The following is a 17,572-nucleotide window of genomic DNA, read 5'->3' on the forward strand; positions in this document are numbered from 1 at the left end:
GTCCTTGATGTAGGTAACCTGTGCTGCTAAATCATTTCCCTTATTCCCTACACACTTCCTCTCTGTGATCGTAAATAAGACCAGACATGCCAGTCAATTCAGCTTCATTTGTTCTTTCCCAGAACAGTCGCAAAGTAGAGGTGTTCGTTGTGTTCCTCAGAAAATAACTGTTTGCTCCTGTTTGGATTATTCTAGGAGTTATTGCCTGCAATTAGTTAATCACCTTCAACCAAAATTGTTCAGTTAACTGGAAACTGAGTGTAAGCGTGATAGTTTTGAGAGTTACATCAATAACCTGAAGTAAAATATGATTGAGAATCTGTTGTAGTATTTGTTTTTTGTATTTAGTTAAAATTCAATGATATAAAGCAATTAAAACACTGCTTTTTAAATAGAGTATATGTGTTTTTAAGAATGATGCCAAATTTATTGGCTGACAAGGCATCCTGCATATGTCAGTTTTGTGTTAAACATGACTTCCAGTTGTTAACAGCCTCAAAGATGGATAGTCCTATGAGAATTCCCTTAGCAAGTCTTGTTCCATCAATAGTAGCTGATGCCATTAGGTTTTTCCATGGATGTCCTGTTCTCACCTGACTGGCTGTCCTCTGTTCCTGAGAAAGGCATTGAATCAAGGCTGGAGTGAAGCATTGGCAGGCCTAGGGAATTCTTTCAGTGATCAGGAATGTGGTTACACGTGCATGTGTTGGATTTTTTGTTTTTTGAGGAATTTCTTAATATAGCAGTAAGTGATTTGATGTGTTAATCAAAGGGATTGGAGAAGATGAGGGAGGCAGGATGGCAGGGAAGTAATACCTTTCATTGCTGCAGGCATAGTAGCTCTGTTAGGAGGTGATGTCTTGATAAGCTGTTGAGCCAGCAATTAGCCTAGTAATAACTAATCCATTGATTCCTGCATTATCAAGTGTGTAAGTTCAATAGACACTCTTGTCTTAGAGAGAATGGTATAAGGAGGAGTTCACTAAGATCAAAATGAGAGCACAAATAGGTGTATTTTCTAGGGACCTGATCAGAAAGTATGATGAGCCAGGAGGGTTGTATTGTTGATCTCTTTATAACTTTGATTTTCAGGTCCATGGTGTGTGTGTAAAATCACTTTCTTATTTCATAGGCTCTCCGTGGAATAATGAAGAGCCTATGAAATAAGAATCAAATAAAACTTTGCCATCCATCCTATGATGGTTATTTCATTTTGGCTCTTTGAGCTATTATTCTTGATTCCAGTGATTCCAGTTCTGATACCCAATTTGCAGTCAGTCCGAAATCAGCTCTGAGGGGGTGAATGCTGCTTATCTAGACTTGTCATTTTATCTCTTTCCTTAGTACCGTGTATTCTGGCTTTCTATATATTTTGAGAATGTCTAGAATACTGTTAATATTTTCAAACAGTGAAGGAGATCATTATACAATGCTTGACGGCAGGTTTGTGGACTTTAAGCCCTTTTGGACTCTATAATCTTAAGGGTCTTTTCCAACCTAAATGATACTAGTATTTTGAGGAGCAAAAATGGTTCCTATGCTAAGAATATCTGATCTTACAGGAAAGGTGGCTATGAATGTGTGAGCCCCACTGGGTAAAATAAATCCTTTGTTATGTGAGGGAAGGGAAATGTAAGGGGGAAGATGAATCCTGTAACCTAACAGAGGTGAGGCTGCTGTAGCTCCATGCTCCTCAGGTCCAGCCAGTAGCTAGGCTGTGTTTTCCCAGTGGGCACCTGCACAACCACATGCAATGTTTATGTATATGCATGGTAGGCCACACAGCTCAACACAAACAGCGCCATGGGTGTCATCCTGTTGCACTCTGGCTGATGAGGATGAAGATCCGTTAGTAGGAAACATGCAGAGTGAATCCCTCCAGTAGGTGGGCTCACAAGCTCAGTACCTTGTTGCTGGCTCCCAGACCCCAGACTTCCCTGTGGCAGGCACGTGGGTCGCATGAGGCCCTGAAGCTGCGGGCTCATTCTAGTTGCCGATGAAGACCACCTCACTCATGGAGAGACATGTTTGTGCATGTGCACCTACACACAGAGAGCTCTTTGGCAGCTGTTGGGGCTCCCCTGGTCCCTCTGATAGGCAACTCCCCTTGTGGCCTTGTCTTTAGAAACACAGGCTTGCACACACAGACAAAAATCTCCATCAGTTGGCCAGAATTACCTTCATGCCTCTAGGAGCTAACCCCTGCAGTGGCCACCTCTTAGACCCTTGTGCACAGACACAGGTACATTTCCCAGTTGCTGTCACACCCAACTACGGTCTCTCTGGCAGCTGCCCAGAACTTGCCTTATCCCTCCCATAGCTAGCTCTTCCTGTCCTCTTGCTCTTAGAGATACATGTTCCCCTGCTCTCAGGCCACTTCACCTTCTTGCTAGCTTGGTAGCTTCCAGTGATCATTCATTCAACACCCTCACTCATTCTAGTTGCTGGCACCATGAGCACAACTGAGGTCCTGCTCTAGTTGCTAGTATTTAAGTTCACTCACTCTGGTCTCTCCAGTTGTTGGTCTGTGGTCCACTCATGGTCTGATCCTGTTGCTGACACATGGGCCTCCGTGCACACATGTGCGCACAAAGTAGAGCGTCTCACCCCGGGAAAATAGCTGGAAATAGAATTTAGTAAGGTGGGACTGACTGTGCTGGTTGGGTACAAGATATGGCCAGATAGGTGTACCAACTAGAAAACTGTTTGCATACAACTGGACCCATTTGTCCCCTTATCTTGTTTTCCATGCTTGTTCCTCTCCAAATCACTGAGATCCATCCTTTTCCCTGCCTTTGGTTCATCCCTTAACCATCACAAAGTAAGTCTTACACAATCCCAAAGTGTTTTTCCCCTTCATCCCATAATGTGCCATATTCCCCTAAACAGTAACACCCCTCAGTCTGATAGCTGCTCTGGAGAGCTGATCCTGTTGACTCGGGGTGGGTGTCCAATCTGGACCCTAGGGCAGAGGTTTTGCGGGAATGGCCTTGGGAGGAGCCTGAACAGCCTGTCCCTTCCTCTGAATCAATCATTTGAGTTCCTCCTACCTGCTGTTGTGCCTCTGAGTTCATCTGGGCTTGTGGAGGTTAGCCTTTGATGGGCTAATGGTTCCTGTGATGAGTTTGTGAAGAGACAGGTGAAAATATTATTTGGATTCTACCACCCACCATTGCTTTTCTATGCTCTTTTTTTTTGTGTGTGCGGATGGAGTTTTTAGCACATACATAGCCTTAAGAGACAGTCCTTTCTTTTAGCCTGGATCCCACTGCATGCTTCTCCTTTCCTCTTGTCCTTCACACAGGTAATGGGCTTTGAAGAAAACTTTGGATATGTCATACCTGTGTCAGGTGCTTTCTTTCAAGTAATTTCTTTAATGTGGCTGTGTTTAAAAATATTCATTAGAAATTAAATCCCAGTGGGATTTGAATATTGCTCTGACGATACTATCTTTGAAATAAGCGATCACACTTTCTTGTTCTACTAGTAATAAAAAAGCACAACTCATATTTTTGGCACTGCATGAACAATTTTATCTATTTAAAGTAATGTGAGAACTTCAACATTTGCCCATGTATCTTGTCTGCCAAGTGATTATTGAGAAAACTTTTCCCTGTGCAGATGCTGTCAGCACCATTACTGTGTACATACAGTAACTTGCTTTGCATCTCGTACACTGCTGGAGCTTGTCAGTAGGGTTTGGTTGCTGTACTTACGAAGCTGTAGTTTCTCAGAGCTTTGTGGTGGAGCAGAGCAGTGGAAGAAACACTACTGTGAGACAGTTTTAAACTCTACTGTAGTGCAAGGGGGGGGGGCAGTAATAATAGAGGTTCTGCCAAGGCTCCCTGAGAATGTTCAGGCTGGTGAATGTAAAATGCTACCGAAAAGCAGTCGCATGGTAACTCATGTTCACGTGTTGACCATGGTTTACTTCTCACTGTGTTTCAGTTCTGACATTAAGATTTTGTTTCAGTTGCCTTGCCATTTTTTGTCTCATGGAGAATGCGAAATGGCAGACTAAAGTGCATGGCTTTATAGATGTTCCGGTCTCTGGCGGTAGGAGGCATAAAGACATAGAACCTGAAATATATGCAAACAACTCAATGCTTTAAATTCAAGTTTATGAGAAAAGACTCCTCATGCCTTTCATGCTGGGTCATCTAGCCTTAGGAATGAGAACTGTGTGAATTATATCTTTAATATCTTCTCTGCTATCCTAGTTAATGTTTGTTTACCTTTTCCCTCCTCTTCCTCTTTTTTCCCACCTTAAAAAAAAAAAACCAACCCGAACCAACTAGACCAAAACCCCTGCCTTTTGACCAAAAAAAGGACTTAAGACTATCACTGTAAGTGTTTTGTTAACAAAACAGTGGTGTATCTGCACTATTTCTAGAATTATCCTTACCTTTGGATAGGAAACTCTTTCTACCTTCAATGTTTTTTCCTTTCCTTTTCTTTTTAGTTACTTCCACTCTCAATATCACATAATTGTTAAACTTAAGACCTCTGTGCAGCCTATATTGTGGCTATGTGGGCAGTTAAGGTTTGGTTGGTTTTTTTTTTTTCAGAATTTAGAAGAGAACAGTTTTTAATGAATATTTCTGTACTCAGTATTTAATTATTTTACAATTGTTTCTTTTTAGGTTATCTATCTGAAATACAGTTTTCCTCATCTTCAGTAACACTGTGCTATGATGACAGGAATACATGTTTGAATTAATGAGCTGCTAGAGATTCCCTGTTATGTTTTTCTATAGTGTATTATTTAGCTTTCTACTTTGAGTGCCCAGAAGTATTTAATTGCACTCTTTTTCTTCAGTCCTTATTGCCTTTGAACTCTTAACTCTGGATAATCTGCTCTGAGTTTCGTCAGTGCATCAAAACATATTAGTTTGGAGAATTTAGAATAGACTTTACTGTGGAGATGCTTTGTATCAAGATGATATGAAACACTTCTTATACTTTGTTTAATTTTAAGGTTGGCCCTATAAAGACATTAAGGGAAAAGTTTGTCCCTTTCAGAATATTATTGCCCTAAAGTACCATTCCTGGATGGGTCTGTATGTATTTATTGGTAAAATAAGTAAAAAAAAAAAAAAGGCAGACATCTTTAGAAAAGATAGGAGGTCAAACCTGCTTTACACTGTAGTGACACTTTGTATCAAAGCTAACTTTAGATATTCCCCATTGGTTAGCCTGATTTAAAATGTTTTTGATGTAACATGGAAGATTATTGAACTATAGTTTTGCCATTTCCTCCTCTGTGCACTTAGATCGCCAGCAGCATCAGTGGTAGGTAGGTTTCATTACAACCAAGCAAGGAAATTTCTGTTCTTTATATATAGGGCTTTCTGTGGACCATGAAATTATTTGCATGTATGGAGTATAGAGAGGTATTAACTGTTTTTGAAGCACTATCAATGTGTAATTCAGAACAGAGTATATGAGGAATACCCACACTATACTGCTGTGCAGGTTGTGTGTATTTTCTTTTTTTTTAATCTATGGAAATCTTATTTTTAGGCTGCATTGTTTTAAATTATTTAAAGAAATTTGTTTGACACGTTTAAATGTGCTTATAATCCTAGCATCTCACTGTGTCTTACATGTTCTGCCTGATCAAATGTATTCCAGGAGTGTGCTTCCCTCCTCAAGGACAAGTGGTATAGAATTTGATGCATATGGGGAATATAGCTGTTATGGCCTGATCTGTAATGTTGCAAAACATCTACCATAGAGTCTAACAATCAAGAGGAGCTTAAAAACAAAGCATAAACAAAAATGTGAACAACTAAAAGGAAGTGAAAGATCACTTTTCAAGGATGAACTGGCTCTTATCCCTGAACTGGTGCTGCCTGTTCCTAGTAGAGTAACAATAGCTCCGTGGCTGCCTGGGGTATCTCATGGCAGAGACTGGGGTGGTTCTGCCTGTCCAGAACTGGTATTGCTGCTGCTGTGTGGAGCAGGGGAAATGAGAACTTGGTGAACACAGACTGTAAGGAAAGGGCTGAGGTTTTTCAGGAGAGATGGATAAGGGTTGTAGGGCACACCTCTCTTAAAACTAATCTAGTCAATTTTCTGCTGACTGAACTATGGGCTGAAATCTATGATTTCAGCTAAACTGTTTCTCCCCTACCCCCACTTCAAGTCTGCATATGAAGAAGCTTTAGATATAATGGTTTGTTTCTTAGGTTACGCACTTGATAGTGAATAGTGGGGCATGGAGAGCTTACTGGCTAACTCCATTCTTTGGAGTGGGTGTGCTGCCTTTTATCAGTGCTCTGTCAAAGCCATTGTTTGAGGAGAAAACTCTGATACAATATGATTTTTTTTTTTTCTTTTTTATTTTTAAGATTCCAGTCTAGTCATTGTGGTTTGCAGTCTGGCTTCACCCCTTCATGCTTGCCATAGGCTTCTGATCTTAAAGACGGGAAGGGAAATTGCTGTCTGGTCAAGATGCAAGATGGATTGTACCACTGATGACTCTATACTTCACTTCCAGTGATGTTACCCTCCCTTTTGCTTCTGTTGCATTCTCTTTCTTCCTGGCTCTTGCCTATGTAATTATTCCTGTAGAATGTGCTTTCCTCATTGCCTACTGGTTTGATGTGACACTGAAGGGCCCCATTGTCTGTGCTGAGCTCTTTTTTGTTTATGCCATATTAATTTTCTGCTTTTGCATGTTCTACAACCATCTGTGAGTAGCTTACAATCTATTTCTACATTCCAAAACCTGTTCCTTTTCAATTTTGAACAGGAAGAATTAAAGTCTCTTTGTTTTATCTCTAAACCTCCCTTCATGGATGTCTAATAGTCAATTCTTGCTCTGACTAGAGTGGAACACTTGTACCCAATTTTTGCTACTAATTTTCTTTACTCTCTCTGATCTTAATTCCACAGATGCTATAATATCTTTACTTGTCATTGAGTTTGTTAACTTTGATGTACTTATTAAGTGATATCTCAAGATACTTATCTTCAAGATATATTGAAGCCTCAGAATATTTTTGCATAGCATTTCAGACGCAAGTCTACTGATATGGTTGAAATCTTGTCCAAATTCTCTTATGCATCAAATGCTACTGTAACTTTCTTCTGTGTTGAAAAGTGTAATATTGCAGTTCACATCTGTTCAAAAGGCTGCTACAAAGATGACTGATACACAGTGCATCTTGTTGAGTATGTCAGCTGCTTTTGTGTTCTGTTGGTCCTTGCCCATATACATGAAAGCACACAAGCTCTAACAGTGAAAATGTTTAATATTTCACTTAGTAAGACTATTGAAAAGTTGATAAATTTCTAACCAGTAAAAAAACCCCCACAGCCCAAACCACTTTTCCAAAGAAGTTTTTAATTTTTGGCTTTTGAAAGGGTAAAGTCAGAGCAGTTGTCTTGCGTTGGTGGTAAGTCCTAAGGATTACTCACGAAACTGTGAGTGTATCCTACTTAACTTTAATAAAGGAACTGGCAGTTTTTATGCTTCTCCTAAATGAATTTCTAAATAATTGGAGTACAGAAAGGCACTAAGTTTTGGAAATCCAAATAAAAAATTAATAAAACAGTGTCTTAGTTATACAAAGAAACTACTTTTTATTAAAAGACAAATTAGCATATCTATATATCCTATTAAAATGTTAGTAGTACAGCTGTTTCAGAGTAGCAAAAAACATTTTAAAACTATGCTTTTGGTAAATAAGCCTGCTTTTTCATATTCTACATGTAATGGGTTGGGAAGAACTCTTAATAAATTGGTTTTTTAGATATCTTTTTTTCTATACTTCCCATAGAATTCTCGTGTCTGCGTGGTTTCTCCATAATGTAATTGGATTCTGGTCTGTTAAGTTTTAAGGCAACTGACAAGTATATGTATCTTTAGGAAAACCCTTTTAAAATAAGACAGTTAAGTATCAGGCAAGTTACCATGGAAGAATAAGGATGTTTATCTTCCAAGAACAGCCATCTTAATTAGGGGTACATAAAATTGAAACAGTATGTGATATGTTATACCTTTTCTGTTTTCAGTTGGATAGGTTTGCCAGTATAAGAATTCCAGGAAGTAAAAAGGAAAGACCTCCTCTGCCACATATGAAGCAGTCACACTCTACAGATTGGTCATCCACACCTATGGATGCAGAGGATTTTGCTCCAAAACCCCTGTCGGAAAGAGAAATCATAGCGCTGTTTGAAAAAATGATGGTAAGAGTCTTACACTGGTTTCTTTTACTTAAAGAATGACAACATGGCTAACTGTCAGGTGGAGCCGCCTTTTGGGCATGTGTTCTGGTCTTTACCTGAATTATTCATATTGTTGTTGTTGCAAGTTGTAATTATATGGTTTTTAGGGTGTTTCTCAGGGCATCAAGTCTTTAAATTATTTTGACAAGATTTTGCTCCAAATATATTTAAAATAGAAAATAAAGGTTTCTGATGATTAGAAGTGAGATTATGCAATAGATTTTGAGGAGAAACAAGAAACAGGGACTCCTGCTTGCTTTCAAGAAAACCTGAAGCTTTTACAAAGGGATTTTATGCCTTTGAATGTCACAGCAGTATTCTGTTCCGAACTTATATTCCATGTCACTCTTGCACAAAACAGACTTAACGTTCTTGCTGCTCCAAAGCAGCATTTGTCTGCACATGCAGGCTCAGATTGCTTCCTTCCTTAGCTGTCACTGTTACTGTGCTACAAAAGAGCAGTTGCTACCTGGAAAGATGATGTGGCATTGGTACCACCTCAATAGGCTGAGGTTTTTTGTCATGATGGCGGTGACATTTTGGGCAATTGAAAACTAAACATGGAATGGCCATGAGAGAAGAGAGTGCCTGCAATCTGAAGAGCACAAGAGGACATTAACAAGGAGAGTGATGTCTGGATTATTATTTCTTTCTCTGCCTCACAGCAAGTAACTCTTGAAACACAAAGGGACTACTGGGGCTGGGATATGGAGGAAATTAAATGTGCTATGAGAGAAGTACCTTTACGGAATTTGTAATTCCTAGGACTCAGTAATGTTAGTCTAGTTTTGAGGATGCTTTTGCAGAACTGTTGAGAGCTATGACTGAGAGGATTCAGGATTTTCGTGGTTAAGCTGATGAAGGGGAGGACTAATTTACTGTGTTATCAACTTCTGTATTTGTACGTGTTCTCACATGGTCCGTTTTTTCTTGGTATACCCTGGTGTCTAGGATATTTTACTTCTGTTAAGAAATTTTGCTGTGGAGGGTAGTTGCTCAAATGTTAGGAAGTGGGAGAGGTGTTTTTATGAAACTTGAAGGCATGCCTCCCTGCTACGTTCTCTACCATCCCACAGAAATTCTGATACAGGATAGTGATGTTGAGATTATGCCATAAAAAATGGAAACTTTCACTTATCCTCAGAAACCTACTACTATGTGTCTAGGTAAACAGAAATGCTTATACCCATGGATCCTGAAGCAATTAATTCCAATTTTGTAACTACTTTGCAAAAATATGTTCAAATAAAGATGACATCCAGGATAATTTGAATGCTTTCCTAGTTTCATTGAATAACAAAGCACTTAAACTGTGTTTAATAAACTACTTCTTCAATGTTATTTTAGCTATAACATGTAATACAGAAAAGATTCTTCAGATTATCCACACTTGAATGGACTGGAATAAAGCTAGTTTAGTCACAGTAGATTACATAGCTAATTATATCTTGTAGCTTCTAGTTTGCTGTTCTGATCAAATTAAGTGATTTGAGGGTGGTGGTGAACAATTTCCATGCTGTAGCCAGGCTTTTAGAGTGAATTTTGCACAAAATAAATACGGTCAATTGGTTGGTACTGAAGGGAGCAGCCTCGAAGTTCTAAAGTTTCACTGAATGTGTTATGTTTTACTTCAGGTTTTCGTGGATGCACACTGCTTCCTTCTCCCAGTCTTTTATGCAGTAGCATCCTGTGTGGTTTTGAGGACAAAAATTATGAAGGAGGTCATAAAACCAGACAGTTAAAGCTAGTAATTAACTGTCACTTAGCTCTTTTCATTTGTTAGAACTACCGCTAAATATCCATGTGAAATGGCTTACTATTTTCCAAAGAGGTATTGCTTATATGTAGACTAACTTTAGGAGTTTTAAGAAGAAAAAAAAAGAATGTGTTGAAGTGTTTTGTAAACTAAGCCACATCTGACGTGACCCTCGTGCTGCTGAATACTTCTACTCTGTATAAATCAATTGCTTTAATGATGTTTCATTTGTTAAAAACAACAACAAGGAAATTACTTTCTACTGCACACACAGACAGAATATTGCCTATAAATAAACCTACCATTACATCTAGGATTACAAAATATAGTTCGTACTGATAAGTTTCTTTCTTCTCTCTGTGTTTTTTTTTTTTTAAATGTCATTAGAAGTTTAATGATTTTTGCAGGGAAAAGAAGGCCTTTGTTTTCTCTTTGTTATTTAAGTTTAGAAGTTATTTTTCAGAAAACTTAAAAGATCAAGTCTGAAAGAAGTGCAAAACTGATTTTTTTTTTCTCCAAATCATGTATTCACACACACAAATTTCTACTTTTTTGTGTGTTTTGGAAGGAAATGATGTCTTTGCGTGCAATATGTGATCCCAACAGTGTTTTTAATGTATGTATATTTAAGCCTGGGTGTGTTTTTGTTTTTATTTTTATTTTAGTAGGGATATTTGAGTCCATGCCACACTTTAGGATCACACCAGGTTTCTCGTTATTAAGTAAATCATAGTAGTTTCTTGTGTTGCTTTCATCCAAGATAAGCTAGAAAATGCAGCATACCCTTTCAAGATAATGTCCCTGACATTTGATTTAGTATGAGACAACCTTAATATTCAGGAATATGTGTGTCCTTATGCACTGTGAGAATTTTGGTTTGGGCATAAACAAATGGTTTCTCTATGAATTTTTTGACCAAAGGAATGCAGTATTTTGAAGGACAAAACGATCAGAAAAGATCAAAGTACGTTTGGCCTCCTTTCTTCCAGCTTGTTTAGACAAAGGTGTTATGCATTTACTTTCAGATGTAAGAAATAACACCAATATGCAGGCTAGCTGTCAAGGAGGCAACAGGCTGTATTATTATTCTTTGAATAAACAAAAGTTTTACAACATGCACTGTGTGCTTATTTGATACTAAAAATATAATAATATAGTGTATATATAGTATCAAATATAAATTTCTGATACTATAAATACAATATATAGTATCAAACAAATAATAAAATACTAATTTAACAATCATTTAACAAATAATAAGTAATAATTTAAATGCATACTAGACTGAAGTGAGGAATTTTTTCTAATTCTTATTGAAACAACACAGTAATATTTGTGGAGGGTAAAATACAGAATCTAGACAAAATTGCCTAATTGTACTTTGAAGAAATTTAGCTTAAGGAGTCAAGCATTTTCTGCAATGCCTTCTCATAGCGCAGATTTATACACAACTCTCCGTTTCTAGGAACTGTTCTTGATTCTATCCTATTCAGCATGAAGACTAGCGAAAGACAAGGAAACCCAAGTTTCAGTGTAGTATAAAATTTTGGTCTTTAAGGTTTTTTTTGTTTCTAAAAATTCTGAGGTTATGAGTTTGCTTGCTCTTTGTCTTTGATTTCTGACTAGGTGAAATAGCTTTGATATAAAGGTGGTTACCTGCTGATTTTGTAGCCTTGCTCCTGCCAAAGCTGGTGGGGATTCACCTCATGAGTCTCAGCTGAAAATAGCTGCAGTAATTCTTGTTAAGCTTGGGTGACCATAGTAATGCTGTATGTGCTTGTACGTGTGTGTGCCTAAATTGTTTCTTAAAGCCTTCTTTTAACCTCTGGCATGATAGGAAATGTCACTTCTCACAGATGTGGAACTGATTACAATAATTGGAGCACTTCTAGGCTGGAACAGTGGAAGTGCCTGTGTCAAAAATGTCAATGAATAGCTGCTGTGTGGCTTTGAATGTGGTCCTGCATCTGCTTTTTCTGACCTCTGGATTTATGTTGCAATGAATTAATTGTGATGGAGTCTTGGTAACAGTTGAAGGTGTTAATTTAATTATCAAATCGTCAAGAATTTGGGCTTTACTTATTGCAAAGGTGAATGTTATTTTGTGAACTATTCTTAGGGCAAAGCAGATTCCGCTGCCCAGGATTAAGTATTTGGGAACTGAGGAACCAAACTGTAGAACAAATGGAAGTATTATTAAAAAGGTCTTTCTAAGAGACCAGTTTAAGTACATTTATAAATGTTTTAGGAAGTATTAAATAATGATTTTTCTATAGTTTAGTGTGTGTGTGTTTGTGAAACTGGAAGTGATCTCTAAGAAGAGATTATGCTAGTAATGGTTGTGTTGCACTTGTTTATCCTGGCATGGCTGACTGTTTTAGTTTGAGTTGGTAGGGAAGATGGATAAAGATTTTTACGGTTTTGAGTGATATCCAAGTTATGAAAAGTTTTAATATAACAGCTTTCAGTTGCTCAAGCTCGTATTTTTGTGTCTTAATTATTTTAAATCAGTCTCTTGTAGTTAAAGGTCATCCAGCAACACAGTAGTTTAAAACTTTTTTTTTTCCCTCCCATTCTAGGAAGATATGAATTTAAATGAAGACAAGAAGATGCCATTGAGAGAAAAGGATTTTAATACCAAAAAAGAAATGGTGATGCAATATATTAGCACTGCTTCGAAGTCTGTAAGTAAATTTCTGAAATGCACTGAAAATGACTTAATGTTTACGGTTATCTCCTACTGGAGAGAAAAAGTGATGCATACATGTTGCATTCTTTTGACTAGTTTTTGTTTCTCATAGCAAACACTTTTAAAGGGCAATGTCTCATTATTTTACAAGCTGCAATGAAAGATAATCACTTGGCATGTGTCTTTTGTACACAGAACAGCATTTCTTTTTGGTAAGGTGTAGCTATTAGCGGAGATGGAAAGATTCTGCAGAAAACTTATTGGAAAAGTTTTATGTGAACGTTTTTTTCTTTTCTAGTCCTGTTTAAAAAGGATTCCTTAATTGATTAGCCCTTTTCATACTTGACTTCAGTACAGAATTCATGTTGTGTTGCTGTGTAATAGTTGGTAACGGAAGTGTCGTGCATGAACCCAATTAGTGTCAGTTTTTTACTTATTGTGATAATTACTGGTTGTTTTAGAGAAGTGGAAGGGGTTGTGTACCAGGCAGTTTAAGGATTAAGTTGGCATAAGAAAAAACACTCTAGTTTTTGTGAAGTGGGGACTGACTCTAGTGCTAAATCCTGCAGTGCTAATATTGTCCTCAGACCTTTTGATGGTTTCAAAATTCATATTTTTGATTTATTGACTCTGACTGCTCCATGCATGTAGAGATATCAAAAAACAAGTGGTGACAACCAAAGACCAAAAAATACTTATCGCAGATGTAACTCATAAAGAAGGATCAATGAAACCTACTCTGCTATAGGCTTCTGTCCTTTGCAAGTATTAAGTCTCAGGAAGTAAAGAGCTAACACGAAAACCTTTCTCTTGAGAAAGAATCTTAACATCACCAGCATCGTGATGCTAAGATTCCAGCAATAGGTGTGGATGCAGCAACTCTGCACAGCCAGCCGTGCCCTATTATCACATTTCAGATCAGACAACTGAGATCTTACAACCTGTGTGGAGGCCAGGGGTGTCAATGTTGTATAAACCATGACATGCTGTTTTAGCCTAAGAAACTTCAAGAATGTTGTGAGATCTACTAGCCTGAAGTTTCCTGATTTCCTGTGAAATACCTCTGAAAAAAAACAGAAAGAACAGGCTAGACATCCTAATCTTCCGGTACTAAGGAACTTTTATGCTATAGAAGGACTAGTAGCTTTGATAAGCTCATCTTAAATAAAACAGTCTCCAGACAGTTCAGTCCTGCACTGGGCATCTACCTTCCTAAACTGCCAGAGTATTACACTAATAAGGTACATCATTTAAAGTAGACAATAAGATAAATACTTCATTTAAATTACTATATTTAATGTCGTCTTTTCTCAGTATTTAGTTATGACATATGGGTAATTTTTACTCTACATGCATGGAGCATTATAAAAACTATTAAAATGAAGAAGAGACACTGTGCTTCTAGTGAATCACTGAAAATGAAGCAGCCTCTGGTGATCCAGTGGCTCCACTGTAGCCAAAGCTTCATCATTGACCTCAGTATCAGCATTTCTGTGTCTTAGAAACGCAGAACTCTTCCAATATTCATAAAGTACATCGCTGTTACTGATGCATATAGAAATTAAGCTGGGTTTGGTGGGGCTATGCTCAGGTGCTTATTTATGTATAGAATATTGTGACCTACCTCTGCGTATGCATGAGATATTTAGAATGAATCCATCACTTCAGAACTCAAAGTTACTTAAAAGTAACCAGAGTTCTACTGACATGCATCATCCAGTACTTATTAATTTAATTCCACTTTGCTTAGAGACTCCTTGAACAGCTGGCTGAAAGCATGCTTCTGTATGTACGTCTGTATATGGTTGTTAAGTATGCTGTTACTGTCACTCTTTATAATATGTTCAGAGGTTCCCTGTAGAAGAATTGCTAAGAATAAACAGTCTTGGGGTTTGGGATACTAGTAGTACTTACTGAAAATTTGAATGATAGCAGGAACTGCATGCTTGGAAGAGTTCTGCTCAAGTACTTCAGTGTTCTGCTAGTACTTGCTTGTTTTCTTGTAATTTATAGTGTTTAGTTGAAGCTTATTTCTTCCCTTAAAAACATTACCTTAGAGATGTATTTTGCATATTATTTAAACCATCGTGGCTTGGAAATCTTGAATGAAATTTCTGTCTGCTGTGGTGTCATGTCTTATTTATCAGGAAACAGTTGGAGAAGGGAACAATTGTTGTGTTTAAAGGCTATTATGTGAGTGTGAATTCTCATCTACCAAAAGCAGTGTGGTTCTGTTTGTTGTTAGCTATTGTTATGTCCAGTGTATTTTCTGTGTTTTTGCAGCTGTTTGTACCTATTGTGATTATTTGAGGTTAGAAACAGTGCTACATTTTAAGTGCTATATAAACACATACAAAGATGTTCCAGCCCAGAAAAGTTCTAAAAATCCATTTCCATGTTGTGGATTTAATACTCAAGTGGAAATAAAAGCAGCATTCCTCTAACGTTACCCTACCATAAGTTTTGCTGTTCTGTATGTTGAACACATACAAACTATTTTTTAAAGTGGGTTTTCTTTACAAGGTTTCATTTTTGTTGTGCAGCTTACTCCCTTGTAATGTTTTAACTAAATTAATTAATGCTGACTTCATACTGCATCTGCTCACAGACCAGTTGTTCTTCAGTTGAGCAATTAAATTTCTAGAGGCACTGATGCCTCAAGATATTTCCTGTTTCTCAGTTAACTCGAGCATTTTGAACTTAGGCAGCTTTTCCCATGCAGAAATATAGCTAATATAATCAGTTTCACAATTGGTACCAAATGCAGCGCTCATTTTATTTAAGCACTGGCAGATGTGTCATATTCTTATTATGTTGCAGAACCTTGGCGTAACTATGAATTAGTGGTACTTGGTACTGTGGGTATGTCGTACACACACTCACAGTTTATTGGCATCTTTTGCAGAGAGAAATGTTCAGGTGGGGAACTGAATCTGAAATGGGATGTCTGGTTACTGTCTGGATGTTGGTGCGAGTCTCCATTGCTTGTGACACTGTCTTCAGATGGGTCAGATGAGACTCTCTGAAATGCCATTCTAGTGAATCCTTATAGTCTGGCTGGGCTCTTGTCCCATGTGACCTTTCCACTGCACACGTTGCTATTGATTATATTAAATTACTTCCAAAATATCTTCTAACCATCTTAATTATGTGTCGTGTCTATATGGCTGTCCTATATGAGTGTTTCTGCATCGTAAGAAAGCAATTTTACTGACTGTTTGTAAGTATCTTGGTTATATCCAGCTTGGTCAATTTTGCAGCAGGAACTGCTGGGGGAAGTCACTGGAAATGACAGGTTCTCCACCCAGGATATTAATCCATATGCTTAGGCGTACGAGTAGTGCTTATCAACTAGTCTACGCACAGCAGGAGCTGCCAGGAGAATTTCTGGGGCTTTTTGAAATTTCCAACTGGAGAGCTCCTGCAACATTTACCTTTGTCATGAAGCTGCGAGGAGTTTGGTCATCCTGTCTGTAGGCAGTCCATTATCTAATCTATGCAGAGACTGGCTGGGAAGATCCAGGAACACCCAGGGAACTGTATATGCTGCATATGCGTACAGGCATGGCCCTGATCCTGTTACACTACAGTTGTAGCAATTTCCTCCTTACATCACAGCTGTAACTCAAATTCCCCTGATTGTGCCTCAGGGGTATATATTGTTTAGTCTTAAAATGCTTGGGGATTATTGTAACAGGATGCACGTGCTCAGTGTATAAGCTCTTGAATAACTAGATGGGAGCCCTTGTCATCAGTTGCCTTTAGCCAATGAATTTGTACTGTTTCAGGCAACCCATGATGTATTAGTTTTTACCCTTCATGTTTAATCAAGTCTGATATTTAGTTCTTAATGTTATGAATGCTTTTTTGTTTTATTTAGGATTTTCTACATTTGGCTTGGAGATTCTCTCCAGTTGTTTTTTCATTCCTCTCTAGATATAGCTGTGTCAAAGCTGTAAGGGAGCTGAGCTTTCTTGCCTTATGGAAGTGCAAGCAATCTTGGTGAGGAGTGTGGATTTTTTATGGAGTAAGTCTGCCAGCTAGATGTCTTTTGGGGAGGTGGTGTTCTGTTACTGGCATTACCAATGCATACTGTTAACTGTTGGACCTGGGTAATATCTGAAGAAATTAAAGTAAGTTCGCTTGCTTGTAGGGCTTTTCTGACTTCAGTATTCTGTGGCTATGTACTAAACCCAGAATGTGAAGGAAAACTGAAACCACTAGGCAGCTTTGTGTCTGTGGGAACACTTACTGTTATGGATTTTTATTTTTATTCTGGGTGTCTTAGAACTCTAATTGTAAGGCTGCGTCTCAATCCTCATCACTTCTTGGCCATCTCATTTAGTTTTTTGTGGAACATAGTAATTGGAAATGACTTTCATATTTAAGTGAATAGGGATCTCCATCAATTCAGAGGCATGTTTGGAATGACATTCCATGTACTACATGTGGTATACCAAAACATAGCATGAGATGCTGTATTTTCAGGGTGGGTCCTGGCAGTAGTCTGTTTTTTGACATCTGGAATATCTATTTCTCTGAAGAAACATAGTTGGTGCAGCCCCTGGTAGCCCCACAGTGTTCACTTATCACAGAGTCATAGAATAGAATGGTTGAGGCTGGAAGAGATCTCTGGAGATAATCTTGTCCAATCCCTTCACTAGTCCATTTTTTAATATGTCTGACAGAGGAGACACTACAGTCTGACTGGGCGACCTGTTCCAGTGCTTTACCAGCCTTGCTATTAAAAACAAACAAGGGGGGAGGGGGAAAGTTCATGTTTGTCTTACATTTAATTTCCTGTATTTCAATTTGTGTCTCTTGTCCTTGCACTGATAGGGTTCCCTTGAGCCTTCTGTTCTTGGGCTAAACAGTCTCACTTCTATTGGCCT

At 38.0% G+C, this 17,572-nt stretch overlaps 1 protein-coding gene across 2 annotated transcripts in view; it reads left to right on the forward strand.

The window, feature by feature from the left end:
* Positions 1 to 17,572, forward strand: part of DIAPH3 (diaphanous related formin 3) — a 245,183-nt gene that overhangs the window by 15,776 nt on the left and 211,835 nt on the right. For both annotated transcript variants that reach the window (XM_064440776.1, XM_064440775.1), the window contains 2 exons: positions 8,023 to 8,196; positions 12,571 to 12,675. In XM_064440776.1, coding sequence (XP_064296846.1) covers positions 8,023 to 8,196; positions 12,571 to 12,675 — 279 coding nt within the window. The remainder of the gene's footprint in view (positions 1 to 8,022; positions 8,197 to 12,570; positions 12,676 to 17,572) is intronic.

Source organism: Phalacrocorax carbo, chromosome 1 (genome assembly GCF_963921805.1).
Source record: "Phalacrocorax carbo chromosome 1, bPhaCar2.1, whole genome shotgun sequence".
Classification (NCBI taxonomy): Eukaryota; Metazoa; Chordata; class Aves; order Suliformes; family Phalacrocoracidae; genus Phalacrocorax; species Phalacrocorax carbo.